Raw genomic sequence first — 15,031 nt, 5'->3', positions numbered from 1 at the left:
AAACATCAGGATGTTAGTGAAGACAACCTACACTTCCTTCATATATCAGAATAAACTGGCCTTTAATGACTTGATCCTGTTTAACCTGTCAAAATCCCACATTTCATTCAATCAAATCACTTCTTACTGTGTGTAATTATTGTAAATGTATTACATTTAATAAACACCTCTAATTCATGTCAATACAGCAGATTTAAAACCTTAATATAACAAATCAAATCCTACACTGAATCATTCTCTCCAAAGTCACTGCATCTTGTTGAAGTAGCAGCACATTGTCATTAAAATTAATGAGAGCTCTTTTTCACTTTTTGTATTTTACAGTTTTTAAGCTGCATCCTGTTGAGTTCAGCTGTTTGGAGTTTCCATTTTCTAAACTTCTACATTCTAAACCTTCTTCAGCTCTGAACACATTATTAAACACTGAATGATTTCAAGCAGGAACATTGTCTTCTAAACTTACATCTTTTATCCTTTATTCAGATTGAGGGACTGTAGTTTGTCAGAGATCAGCTGTGTTTCTCTGGCCTCAGCTCTGAAGTCCAACCCCTCGCATCTGACAGAGCTGGACCTGAGCCTCAACAGGCTGCAGGATTCAGGAGTGAAGTTGCTGTGTGATTTTCTGGAGAGTCCACACTGTAGACTGAAGACTCTGAGGTCAGTTCACTGACTCTTTGTTACTGTTGTAGATCTTACATGTTTAACAATTGAAGCTAATTTATGTACAAACATAACTTCCATCTATAAAGTTGTGAATGAACTTTTGTTTATATTTTCATGTTTCTTGTATAAATGTAGTCTGCAGTCACAAAGACGTGTTTCTTTAATTAACAGTTGATTTATTGAATCTTTGTCAAACACAGCAGTTTACAGGAGAAAACACAGAAGTGGAATATCAAAGATTAAACAATAGAATAGAATCAAATAAAGTAGTAATCACACAGGACCAACTGTGTGTGAAATAAACACAACATTTACACACATTAGTACACAGAGATTCAACTCCACATGTCTACACAGATGCACGTGTGCATTAGTCAAAGATATGTGGTCATCAACCCACAACAGACTGTGAAATATTTCCCATGTAGCTCCTAAAAGCAGAGCAGCATTTATCAGAGAGATGTGGTTTTCTTTTGAGATTGAACATGATTTTTTCTGATGTCATGTACGAGGACATTTCTTTGAGCCACATGGAAACAGGGGGAGGATCTGTACTTTTCCATCATACAGCAATACATTTATTAGCAGCCATCATGGCCAGTTTGATCAAGTGAAGCTTGTGTCTTTTGGAGAGAGGGATATCAGATATGTTGCCTAGTCAGGCTAGTTTAGGTGAACAGGAGATCTCAAAGCCAATCATCTCTTTAAGAATCTCCAATATTGATCCCCAATAAAGTCTGAATTTATGAGATTTCCAGAAGATGTGAATAAGGTTACCTGTCTCTGTTTTACATGGAGGGCAAAGATGTGAAATGGATTCATTGATCCTACGGAGTCTTTGTGGGGTCAAATAGGTTCTGTGGATAATGTTGAACTGTAAAAGCTTATGGCGGCTGTCCTATGAGAAGGATAGTGCTTCCTCCAGGTGCTCGGACATGTTCTCCCTGTGTCAGCGTGGGTTTCCTCTGGGTGCTCTGACATGTTCTCCCTGTGTCAGCGTGTGGTCCAGATTATTCCTCAGTCATTAGCTCATGGTCCATGCAGGTTAATATATTCAGCTTCATACTTGCTCTTGGCCATATCACTGAGCTAGTTTGTTGTCTCTGTCAAGTAGCTCTCTGTTAGTCACTCACTCTACAGCAGGAAACAACACTTCAAAATTAAAGCTCTGTGCTGTAACTTCACTGTTCTCCAGAATAAAGTGTGATTTTTACAAACCTGACATGTTCATGAGTCACATGCTGTCAGTTCAGAGTGGACCTGTGACCCACCGGTTGGGAACCAGTGCCTTAGGACATGCTTTCTTTGGAAGAGGTGTTACATGTGAGGTCTTCCACATTTCAGGAATTATGTGAGTGTCTATAGGAGACTGAAAACAGATGTCTACACAGGCACAAGCTCAGCTGCAAATGATTTCAAAATAAAAGCACTGAGGTTATCTGGTCCTGTGGCCTTCCTCTGATGTAGGTGTTTAAAAGTCCTCCTCACCTGTTCAACAGACACATTAATCCTGTCTGAGTGCATAAGTACAGCTGAATTAGGAACGTTAACAACAACATGGTTTGAATTGTTCCCTTTTTTTTTTCTCAAAGCTAGAGAAACATATCTTCAGTGTATCTGCCACTAATGCTTTCTGAGTGGTTGACAGTCCAGTCATTTCCTTCACAGCTGTTTAGTATTGTTGCTTTTAAAGCCTTTTCCAGTTGTAGCTTGTGTGTCCTCTTGGCCTCTTGTAACGTCCCCTGTAAATCTTTGTCTACATGCTTTAATTCTCTTGTGTTCCTGTTCTTGAAGGAAGTCTTTCACAGATCCATAGTATGCTTGACATCTTTAGTGAAATACATCTTATTGTTTGGATACATGTTTATCTTCTTGGTTGGTATCACTGACTGCACACAAAACTCTATGTAGTCTGTTGTTACTGTTGAAATTTCATCCAAGGAGTCATGATGAAACTCCTCCCACACAGTACAATCAAAGCATGCTCTCAGTTTTTCTATGCTTTCAGGTGACCAAACTCTGATGACTTTTTTCTCTGGTTTTCTCTTTTTCAGTTTAGATTTATATGTTGGTACGAGATGAACCACGTTATGATCTGAGTTATAAATTGATGGTCTTGTTGTTGAATTCTGTGACATGTTGAGGACAAAATGTTTCTGGGGTTTTTAAAGACTTGTTAAAGAAAGCGTAGAAGATGTCCACTGTTAGTTGTTAAAGTCAATGAATGTTTATCATTGTTGGTAAATGGTCACATGTGTGTACAGAAGATCCTCTGAACTCAGATCTGGGCCCTGTTTCAGAGAGAAGGATCAGTGAAAACTCTGAGTTTGTTCAGCCTGAGATGAAACTCTGAGTTTTCTGTTTCACAAAGCCAGTTCAGCGAAACCCTGAGTCAGTTCCTATGGCAACATACTCTGTGAAGCTGCTGGCTCACAGGTTTGCTTCATCTCAGCCCGAAGCCGATCGCCCACTAAGCGTGTCGCAGGAAGGAGAGACACGGCGTGTGAATAAAGTCGTGGGCGTTGAGGCCCAGTTTATTCAGAGGCTGCTGTGTGAGGAGACGTGATCAGATCCTGTTTGGAGGAGTGTCTGTATGAAAGATACTGTTTGACCTCACACTCTGTCATTTATCTAACAATCTGTTCCACACACATATATGACATATTACACATCCTGGATCATCATCATCATCCTCATCACAGCACATTAATGCACTGTCCTTTGATTCTTCTCTTTATAACATCAGAGACACTGAACACATCAGAGAGACAGTGTAAGAAAAGTGTCTCTGGCTCATTGATGGGACTCAACATCCCATAATAGCTCCGTGTGAGAACAAAGGAGATTACATGAAGTCATGTCACAGCAGGTCAGTTAACCTCAGCCTCATGTCGACACAATGACATCAGCAGAAGTTAAATTTCTCCCCAGTGTGCTTAATATGTGTGTGTCTGATGCAGAGTGTGTGCCCAGTGTGTTTAATATGTGTGTGTCTGATGCTGAGTGTGTGCCCAGTGTGTTTGGGCTCCATCTCATAGCTGAATAATAATATATGAACACTGTTAATATATAAACATGCTGATGTGTTTTCTGTATGTTACACACATGAACTCATCACATGATGTCACTTCACATTACCTATTAACACACTCTGTAATCTTTACCCATCACACCTCACACTGTTTAGCTGCAGCTGCTGGATCAGATTTTATTTTGAAGACATGTCTGAAGTCCACATACGCGCTCATTAAAGTCTCCAGTTCAGTTGGGGTGAAATAAGTGGCTCTGCTTTGAACTCCACTTTCTGCCATTGAAAATCATCTGCGCTCCACTGATGATGTCTGTTGGTGCTCACCGTCAACACACTTCCCCCAGGCTGAACATACTCAGAGTTAATTCAGTTCATTCTGATCAGCTGTTCTGGATCTGAAAACTCAGAGTTTCTCAGCTCAGGCTCAGAAAACTCTGAGATCAGGATCAGACTCAGAGTTTGTTGAGCCTGCGTCCTGAAACAGGGCCCTGTTTGAAATTGATGAAGTTTACTCACTGAAGTAGATAATGTCTGATCATTGATATTGATCGTTCAGCACACACACACACACACACACACACACACACACACAGTAGTACGGTGCACAGTAGCAGAAACTCTTCTCCAGTTCAGAGTTGGGATGATGAACTTTTAAAGCCAACCTTTCCTGTGATCTGCTGTCATGGTCGCTCACTGTGAACTCAACACAGGATGTTAAATATCTGTAACTGAGTCAGCATGGTCTTATGAATGACCACACAGGTATGATGATATCAGTGATGACCATGTGACCACGTGTCTGAACTGTCCTCTCAGAGGTCCAACAGAGGACGTTCATTAGAGTCTTGAGAACATTTATTTAGGCTGTCGTCTGTGTTGACACATACAAGGCTGCTGATGAGACATTAGTGAGGACAAAGACCACAGTGAAGCTCATTTTGACATTTCACACCAGCTCACTTTGATTTCTATAGTCCTCAATCACAAATGAGTCTCAGAGGTTTTTACAATCTGTACACCAAACGACATGAGCAACATGTGACATGACTTCTCTGGATGGAGGCTGTGAGGACAGAGGGGGTCGCACACACTGTAAAGCCTCCTGATGTCAATCTGTCATTTGTCATATTGGGCTGTATCAATCAAACTGAGTTGACTATGAATGCAGTGAAATGGTGAAAGTCAGATTTGAAGTGATTGTAGATGTTTGGTTTCCATAATTAGTGTCCATGTGAGGATAGTCATGTTTGGTGGAGCTGTACTGAGCTGTACAGTAAGTGAACTAAGTGAAGCCTCAGCTCTAAGTGAAACATCAGGATGTTAGTGAAGACAACCTACACTTCCTTCATATATCAGAATAAACTGGCCTTTAATGACTTGATCCTGTTTAACCTGTCAAAATCCCACATTTCATTCAGTCAAATCACTTCTTACTGTGTGTAATTATTGTAAATGTATTACATTTAATAAACACCTCTAATTCATGTCAATGCAGCAGATTTAAAACCTTAATATAACAAATCAAATCCTACACTGAATCATTCACTCCAAAGTCACTGCGTCTTTATTGAAGTAGCAGCACATTGTCATTAATATTAATGAGAGCTCTTTTTCACTTTTTGTATTTTACAGTTTTTAAGCTGCATCCTGTTGAGTTCAGCTGTTTGGAGTTTCCATTTTCTAAACTTCTACATTCTAAACCTTCTTCAGCTCTGAACACATTATTAAACACTGAATGATTTCAAGCAGGAACATTGTCTTCTAAACTTACATCTTTTATTCTTTATTCAGATTGAGTGGCTGCAGTTTGTCAGAGATCATCTGTGTTTCTTTGGCCTCAGCTCTGAAGTCCAACCCCTCGCATCTGACAGAGCTGGACCTGAGCTACAACAACCTGCAGGATTCAGGAGTGAAGCTGCTGTGTGATTTTCTGGAGAGTCCACACTGTAGACTGAAGACTCTGAGGTCAGTTCACTGACTCTCTGTTACTGTTGTAGATCTTACATGTTTAACAATTGAAGCTAATTTATGTACAAACATAACTTCTATCTATAAAGTTGTGAATGAACTTTTGTTTATATTTTCATGTTTCTTGTATAAATGTAGTCTGCAGTCACAAAGACTTGTGTTTCTTTAATGAACAGTTGATTTATTGAATCTTTCTCAAACACAGCAGTTTACAGGAGAAAACACAGAAGTGGAATATCAAAGATTAAACAATAGAATAGAATCAAATAAAGTAATAATCACACAGGACCAACTGTGTGTGAAATAAACACAACATTTACACACATTAGTACACAGAGATTCAACTCCACATGTCTACACAGATGCACGTGTGCATTAGTCAAACATATGTGGTCATCAACCCACAATTATTTTATCTGCACACATGTAAAACTGCATAAAATCTAAATAGTAAAAAATAAATAAATAAAAAAAATGTATCAGGAGAGGTCAAGAAGCCACAGGCTTATACAAACAGACCTTCCCTCAACTTCAGGAGAAAAACAGACAAAAGAACTACAAATACAACAAAAGATAAATGACAACAGGAAGCACACTGAGTTATCAGTGAAAAATAATCTAATAAACGTCAAGAAATACATCGGACACAGTGCAGAGAAAAAACAAAAGGGGGCGGGGGGTTCATTTATATACGATTAAATGAATAATTAGACATCATGAATTAATTATAATGATAATTTTAATAAAATCCAAGGATAAAGAGCTTTGAGGACAAAATGTCTCTGTGGTTTTTAAAGACTTGTGTTTGTTAAAGAAAGTGTAGGAAATGTCCACTGTTAGTTGTTAAAGGATTTAAAGGATCAATACAATATTGATCCTTTAATGATCAGCAGCATGTTATTAATCAGTGTTGACATGAATAGGTGTATGAATGTTGTGGTGACATTTGGATGATGTCTGTAGAAGGCTGACATTATGATGATCCACAATAACACAATGACAAAGTCACGCTACTCATTTTAGGGAAAAGCTCATTGATTAGGACATAGTAATGTTGAGCTACACATTTAAAACCTGAACACATCTGATTGGATCGTTAATGGAGTTTTATCTTCTTCTTTTATTCTTTATTCAGCTTGTGGGACTGCAGTTTGTCAGAGATCAGCTGTGTTTCTCTGGCCTCAGCTCTGAAGTCCAACCCCTCCCATCTGACAGAGCTGGACCTGAGCTACAACAAGCTGCAGGATTCAGGAGTGAAGCTGCTGTGTGATTTTCTGGAGAGTCCACACTGTAGACTGAAGACTCTGAAGTCAGTAGATGTTGCAGTCAGTCAGTTTTGATGAGCCTATCTGTTGTTCTCAGGTGGTGTTTTGGACAATACAGTGAGCTGACCATTAACATCCAATCATATTCATACAGTGTCTCCATTATAACCTGACACTTCTCACTGATATTCTGACTCTGATACGCTCACACCAAGTTTTTAGTGTTGTTGATTTCAGATTGAATGTTCATGTCTGTTCATTAAGAGGGGATTGGTTCTCCTTGTCACTGCTCAGATTCACTGAGAGCTCCCTCAGACAGCAGAGCCTTTTCTGACTGATCTAACTGTGTGAATATTTGCTATAAATGGTCACTTCACTGACGTTAGTGTATCTGAAATGTGTTGGTGTATATAGGTCTCAGTTCTTCACTGTTAAAGGTTCATCTGTCACATTGACTGGAGTCCAGAAGATGAGGAGGAAGATTTGACCTCTGCTCATAAGATAACTGCTGTATTTGTGTTTATTCCTTCAGGGCGAATGGCAGGATATACAATGCTAAACCTGTCAGACATGAAGGAGGTGAGTAAAAGCCCACTGGAATACCTTAAAGAAAGTGTTATTACAGCAGGAGCATAACTGGAAGATTGTCTGCTGTGTGCTTTATGGTGCTGGTTAATCCCAGTAACCACAGCAGGTCTTTGTCTTTGTTCTGTTCTGCTTTGCATGTTGGGAAACATGATGTCTTGCTGCACCACTCTCTTGAATCTCTGTCTTACCTTGGTATCGACCTCCTTTAGACTTGGTCTTGACTTAAACATGATGTTGTTCTACATTTGGACTTTATTGGAGGGTTTGTCAGTAGATACCAACAGGAAACATGGGGACAGAGACATGCTACAAAGGGCTCTGCTCGTCTTGAACTGGGGACGTTGCTGTTTCAGGTTTCTGAATGTTTGGTCTCCAGGATGTCCAAAAGTGAGTTTGACATGTGCTGTGTGTCTTCTTCTGTCCAGCTATTGTCTCTAATCACCCAGCTGATGCGTCCACGTCAAAGACAAACCTGGATGTGTCTGAGGACAGAAGAGAGGACAGTGTGGATGAAGAGGATCAGCTGTGTCCTGATGATCCAGAGAGGTTGAAGCAGCAGCAGCAGCAGCTGGTGTGAAGAGGATCTGAACACAAATATCAGTTTTTCACTTGAACATTTTTATTAATTTGTCAGTGATCAGACTGGGGTTTCTTAGTTTCACCCCCTCCAGGGTTTAATATTCCTTCTCTTCTTCATTCTCCTTTTCCTCTCACTCTCTGCTCCTCCTCTTCCATCAGAAACTCCTCCAAACTCATTTCTACTTCCTCATCTATGAAACCAGCAGCTGCTGTCCAACAGAGTCCTGCAGGCTTCACTTGTGCAGGATCATTTCACTGAGTAATAACAATAATGGAGTCATTTTGACACAGAGCAGTGAAGTGATGAATACATAGTAAAGAGTTAACATAGAGTAGAAAGTGAAGCAGTGAGGATCCTGTCACCTGTACATAACTGGGAGAGTTGGGTGGCCAGTTTCTGCTCCCGTCTCAATGTGTTCTAATGAACTCTGTTTGTTCCTTTTTAAACTTTAGGACACGTTAAGTTTCACACCTGAACTGTTGACAGAGTCTGGAAAGACTTCATACAGGTGACCACATCAGAATATGCACAATACTTCAACCTCATCAACTCCTTCAACACTTACACTTTAACCTCCACTTCACCTCCTTTCATCACTTACACTTTAACCTCCACTTCACCTCCTTTCATCACTTACACTTTAACCTTCACTTCACCTCCTTTCATTATAACCTTCACTTCACCTCCTTTCATTACTTACACTTTAACCTCCACTTCACCTCCTTTCATCACTTACACTTTTACCTCCACTTCACCTTCTTTCATCACTCACACTTCAGCCTCCACTTCACCTCCTTTCATCACTCACACTTTAACCTCCACCTCACCTCCTTTCATCACTTGCAGTTTAACCTCCACTTCACCTCCTTTCAGCACTTACACTTTAACCTCCACTTCACCTCCTTTCATCACTTACACTTTTACCTCCACTTCACCTTCTTTCATCACTCACACTTCAGCCTCCACTTCACCTCCTTTCATCACTCACACTTTAACCTCCACCTCACCTCCTTTCATCACTCACACTTTAACCTCCACTTCACCTCCTTTCATCACTCACACTTCAGCCTCCACTTAACCTCCTTTCATTGCCCTTTCCCACCTCTTCAGCACAGTTCAGTTGCTTTCATGCTCACAGCCTGGGTTTAATGAATGTTTGATTTCAGTTAAATGTTATTTTGGTTTTGACTCTTTTAATTTCCCTTTAGTCAGTTTTTAGAGTGTGTTTGCCAGTTTTAGTTCAGTTGTAGTTTTACAGTAGTGTTTGTTTGTTTATTAGGGCCAGGTATAACATCTCAGACGTTTACTACACATACATATAAAATACATGGTTGGAGAACTCTATAGGAACGGCTTTAAATCTTTGTGCTGCTTTAGTGTCTGATGTGAAGCAGTTGTGGCATAGCGCCATCTCCTGGAATGTCAAGTCACCTTAATTTCTGAAACTGAAACTGAAATTAATTAACATTCATTTGTGTTTTACATTCATTAGTTTTTGAAGCAGTTCAAACTGTTTTAGTTTTAGTTTCCAGTTTAGTTTTAGTTCTTATGTAGTTTCAGTTTATTACAAATATTTTCACTGCTGATTTTAGTTTTAGTTTTAGTTTACTATGATAACCCTGCTTAAAGCATCAGTATACTGCATCAGAACTGCAAGTCAGATGGTCCAACAGCTTCAGAAACCCTCCACACACACTTCACCTGTCAGTTCAACTCCTTTCAGTGTATACTGTTCACTTTGAACACTCATACACTTCATACTTGTGCAGCTGCTGCTTCACTCTATTGTGCACAAAGTCAGTTTGGTCTCCAACTTTTAAGTGATGCAACAATCACATTTGTAGTTTTTCTGAATTCTTACCAGGACAAAAGCTGGATGGATTTAGTGTTTGTGTTGCCTGGCAGATGCTGTGTGCACTAACCCTGACTTTAGTCCCAAATTTGTTCCACCGAGGTTTTTTAGAATCAGCAAGATTGTTTTTTGTTTAATGTTCAGGTTGAGGTCAGGACACCTGATCAATCACCTAAAGAATCAATGATGTGTCTGTAGGACGATGGGATGGATCGCAGGTTGTGACCTCACAGAAAGGAAGATGACATCATGTTAAACACCACGTACAAGATGAATAAAAACACAGAGCGTCTGCACGGCTCAACTCAACACATCATTGACCAACAGACTGAAAGCTTGTTGTAATCAGTCCTTCTGTGTCCTACAGGTTCAGGTGTCCTGGTCCAGGTGTGTTCCACTGTGCTTTGACTGGACTGGTGTTTGTTATGGCTCAGGAGGCGGAGCTGCTGTACAACACTGTCCAATGGGATGAGATCGTCCTCCAGTCAGCTGGCAAGATGGCTGCAGGGCCGCTGTTTGAAATCAAGTGTTCAGAGGAAGCTGCTGTCTGTCAGCTCCACCTCCCACACTGTGAAATTATGGATGGTAAAAGATGAGTTTGAGAGTTTTGTTAGAACAATGATAAATCTCTGAAGTCCTGGTGGTTGGTCTCTCCTGGTGTCGCTGTAGGTTCACCTGAGGTGATCACTGATGGCAGCCGGTCCTCTTCTGGCCAAGGAGCTGCTTAGTGAACATGAAGGGGTCGGCCAGGAATGCTGCTCTTTCTCTTGCCCTCTCTCTCCGCCTCCTTCTTTGGCTCCCATCCACCAACACTGACAGCTGTGTTTGATAAATTGCTCAACCTGGACAACAGTTATCTTCCACAACGACTAGACTCACTGAATACATTAAAATTAGGAGTAACATTGTCCTGAGGTTGTTATCAGCCAAACAAAAGTTTAACAACTCTGTTCACAGCTCCGCTCCCTGATGGCCTGTTGTCTGTTGTCCACATCACTGACGATGGAATGAGCGTCCTCAAGTCGCAGGAGATTACAGACACTCATGTGGTTGTCACTGTTCCTCACCTCTCTGCCTTTGGCCTGGTCTGGGATATCGTCACGAGGTTTTTGAGCAACCTAAAACTAGTCAACGGCCAAGTTCTGCTGTTCCTCGGACCACCAATCCCAGAAACACAGAGGCAAAAACTCAATGTGCTTCTCCTGCCAAGAAACATCCCTCTGACGGAGGTGAAGCTTCATGTTACAGCTGTCAGCTGATTTTTCTGAAAGGACACGTTCACAATTTTTCAAGTCAGTCTAAAAACAACAGTCAGATGTTCAAATGAACCCTGAAACAGTTTATACTAAAACTTTGAGTGTCACAAAGTCAGTCAAGTTTTGATAATAGAATAATTCAAACTTTCTCTGGCTGTAACGTCTCAGACAGATTTCCTGTTTTTCTTTGTATTATATGACTAATTTAATATTAAGCTGTTCCAATGTCTCTGTAGGTGAGCCCACAACAGCAACTTTGCAAGAACATCCAGGCTCCTTCCACATGTAAACTCATCAAAGATCAAAGTTACACTGCTCACTGTCCTCAGGCCATTAAAGTACAGCCTAAGGTGAGGACTTTTTAATTCAAGTCTTTGTTAGTGCCGTAACATGCTGGTACGATTCATCAGACCTTCACACTTTGGATACCGTGGAGATACTCACACTTTGGTTTTCAGAAAGCAGAGTTCGACCTGGAGTTTGGACCAAATTATCACCCAACGTTTGAGATCCGCCTGCCTACAAACACACCAGAAGTGACTGTAACAGTCCAAGACGGAAGACAGACAAGAGTCTGGGAGCATGACGTTGATCTGATGGGTAAAGTCTTCGTCCACCTGCAGCATCACTCCATCTGATACACATACAACAGAAAAGAATAAAGTAGACCCAACACAGATGATGTTAGTATGAAGTGGAAATGAGCCCTGATCAGTGGGTCATGATTAACACTTGCCATCTTTATTTGTGCTTCAGTAGACTGAAACATGGCAGTAGAACACATCACCAGATATTTCCCCATGAAAACAGTTCAAAGAAGGACTTAGTATCTATTTCCAGAGAGAACTGTCTGTGGAGCTCCTGTGAAATATTTCTTCTTGGATCCAGTTCATGTGTTCTTGTTTCTTGGTTACAAACCTTGAGATCAAGTCTGTACACTTTATGCCACGTGATGCCGTTCTTAAAATGTTGAATCGTGCCTTATGACTGAGCGATGATTAAATCTGCAGGTGCTTGAATTTCAGCCTGATTATATGAACTGTGAATATTCTGTTTCCTTATTTGGAGGAAAAGGTGTCAGAGCGTCTTTCTGCTGCGCTCCAGCAGCACTACACCTCTGAATGGGAAGAAAACCTTTCAGCTCATTGAAGCTGTGAAGTTGATGTATCCCTGACGTCTCACTTCCTTCCTGAGGACAGTTATCAGTTTCATAGTAAGAGGGACCCAGAGCTTCTTTCTGTGTTTGTGAGGCAGATTAATGAAGCTTCAGGATGAGCTAACACATGAGTGCCAGTGTTACATCGTAGGGAACAAGAGACAGAGTGAACAAACTTGGCCTCCATGTCACGGGCAGATACACTTGTTAGTGGTATTGAGGAGTATGGACCACACCAGCATCTAAACTGACTGAAGTCACATTTCAAGTCAAGTCCATCTTATTTATATAGCTCAATATCACAAATCACAATGTGTCTCAAGAAGCTTTACAGTTAAACAAATGTCTTTCCTCGGTTATCTTCCAGGTTCAAGAGAGCAAATTCCACAGAGGAGCGTCCCAGCAGAGGACAGTGTCCCAGCAGAGGACAGCGTCCCAGCAGAGGACAGTGTCCCAGCAGAGCAGAGGCTGTTCTCAGTTCGGACACAGTTTGTAAACAGAGTGTCTGATCCTAATCTGAACCAGCTTCTGGATAAACTCCTGGAGCGTCAGGTTATAAATGATGATGAAATGCAGTCGGCCAGAGCAAAACTCAGAGCAGACAAAGCACGACACGTGATCGACACGGTGCGGAACAAGGGAACTGAAGCCTGTTCAGTTCTGATCGCTGCTCTCTGTGAGGTGGATCCACATCTTTCCAGAGTGCTGAAATTAAGCTGAAGCAAAAACAAGAAACTGAGGAGTGTGATGATGAATCTCTGTAAGAGCTGACTGTTTCACATTACTTACTGTCATCTTTGAATGAAAGGTTTTAATAAGTGGACTTTCACTCTGAAAGTGATTGAGTTAAGAGGGAGAAAGAGGTGTTGTTCTGTATTCAGACACTAGATGGAGGCAGAACTTCACTGATGGACAAAGAAGAAGCAGCTGGAGCATCAGATAGATGTGAAAATAATCATTTAGAAAAACATCGAGAAAGATTTCCAAGTGAAGATTATGAACCTGAACTTGGCTGCATAAAACTACTTAGGTCCCTTCAATTTTCATCTGAGGGCCTGTGTTTACAGAGTGTTTTTCTTGGTGCTGGGTCAAGCCTCATCCCAGCGCTTCATAAAAACAAGCTCTCACAGCTGTTTTTTTTAATGACAACAACATCTTGACCTGAATGTTATTTAGATAGCTAACGTAACGCTACAGAGTGTTGACTTCACAGTCAACAACAAGCTGACAATGGTACGGTGCTGAAACACAGCACTCAGCAACATTCAGTGTCTGGGTAATTGGCTCCCATTAATGGACTTTTCTGTCTTTGTTTGTTTCTGACTGACCAACACCTGCTCATCCCAACTTATCAAATACCTCCGCTTTGTTAGTGGACGTACACGTCAAACTATGACGCCCTAGGTGGCCTCCTGCGTCTGTTATGGACATTTATGAACAGCACGTCAATTTATGCTTGATAAATGCATTGTGTCTTTTCAAATTACACTTTAGTTGTCATTGGAAATGTACAGTTTCTGCATACAGGGTTTTTAAAGAAAATAAAATTACCACATAGATCAAACACTTTGAGTTTATGGTGATTTCCTTAGATTTAGGCAGCAAAAGCACTTGGTTAGGTTTTGGAAGAAAAAAACCCCAAACATCATAGTTTGGCTTAAAATTCACACGGGAGCTGAACAGCTGGCTCCTAGGTGAAAGTCCGGAGTTTGTTTGACCTGGCCTATATATAGTCTTGAGGTTTGTTGTGTGTGGGACTTTTCAGCTGGCTATGGGAGATGTCTCTTTCACCTAACTAAGACCAGTTTACTTTGCTTGTTTCCTCAATGTAAAACACACTTTATTCAAACTAGACTGCAAAAAAAGAAGACAAAAAAAAAACAACTCAGCAGAACAGTCTTGGTTAGTCCTTCTAATGTTCCCACAATCAGCAACTCTGGCTTGGTTGAAATAAATCCTTAATTCACAGGGTAAGATGTGAAGATATGCTGGTTCTGACGTTACACGCTGTTTTCCTGCGTTGTCCAGCTGCTGCCTACTGAGCAGCTCTCACTTCTTCTCTAGAGGCAGATCATTGAATCAGCAACATTAGATGAACAGAATTCAGCTCCAAAACAACAGCTGATGTTCTCAGCCAGTCGCTGATAGCGGAGACATTTGTCCGATCAGCCAACCCCAGCTAACACTGTGAGTAAGGCGTAACCATGGTTACTGAAGTGTACCCGTGCTGTATTATGACAGTAACTACCGTAACAGCCTTAGTCGAAACACTCAGGTAAGGAGATAACCTGAGAGGTTTCATGCAGCGCTCCTTAATGAACCCCTTAGCTGAGGGAAATACTTTGTTTAAGGGACAAAGTTAAGTTTGAAACTTAAGGGAGTTTATCCAACTGGACACTGATACTTAAAGAGAAACTGGATGATCATTTTTCACATCCTTTTACATTTTTTATAGAAAAACAATGCAGCTCGGCTTTTTCAGGCTGGAGGACTTTTGGCTTTGGACCATTTTGTCTTTAATATGTTTTATTGGGGTGACAGAAATCTCCAGGAGTATTCAGGAGAAAAAGGTCAAAAGAAAAGGAACAATAGCTGTATAGGTTGACTGTTGCCTGATTTTGATGCTGAATGTTTCAGTTGACCAACAAACTGCACAAACTTTACAGCTCTTT

General features: G+C 40.8%; 1 protein-coding gene across 2 annotated transcripts in view; it reads left to right on the top strand.

Annotated features, from left to right (window-relative positions):
* Positions 1-15,031, top strand: part of LOC125881972 (NACHT, LRR and PYD domains-containing protein 12-like) — a 68,976-nt gene that overhangs the window by 13,034 nt on the left and 40,911 nt on the right. Inside the window, exons 4-14 of one of the 2 annotated variants that reach the window (XM_049565506.1) lie at positions 484-657; positions 5,486-5,659; positions 6,798-6,971; positions 7,460-7,506; positions 7,941-8,086; positions 8,548-8,603; positions 10,315-10,532; positions 10,905-11,176; positions 11,440-11,553; positions 11,662-11,803; positions 12,727-13,167. In XM_049565506.1, the coding sequence (XP_049421463.1) occupies positions 484-657; positions 5,486-5,659; positions 6,798-6,971; positions 7,460-7,506; positions 7,941-8,086; positions 8,548-8,603; positions 10,315-10,532; positions 10,905-11,176; positions 11,440-11,553; positions 11,662-11,803; positions 12,727-13,079 (1,870 nt within the window). In that variant the 3' untranslated portion in view covers positions 13,080-13,167. Of the gene's footprint in view, positions 1-483; positions 658-5,485; positions 5,660-6,797; positions 6,972-7,459; positions 7,507-7,940; positions 8,087-8,547; positions 8,604-10,314; positions 10,533-10,904; positions 11,177-11,439; positions 11,554-11,661; positions 11,804-12,726; positions 13,390-15,031 lie in introns of both variants that reach the window. The other variant, XM_049565504.1, reaches the window with a different exon arrangement.

Source organism: Epinephelus fuscoguttatus, linkage group LG21 (genome assembly GCF_011397635.1).
Source record: "Epinephelus fuscoguttatus linkage group LG21, E.fuscoguttatus.final_Chr_v1".
NCBI lineage: Eukaryota > Metazoa > Chordata > Actinopteri > Perciformes > Serranidae > Epinephelus > Epinephelus fuscoguttatus.
This window is presented reverse-complemented; position numbering and strand designations above follow the sequence as displayed.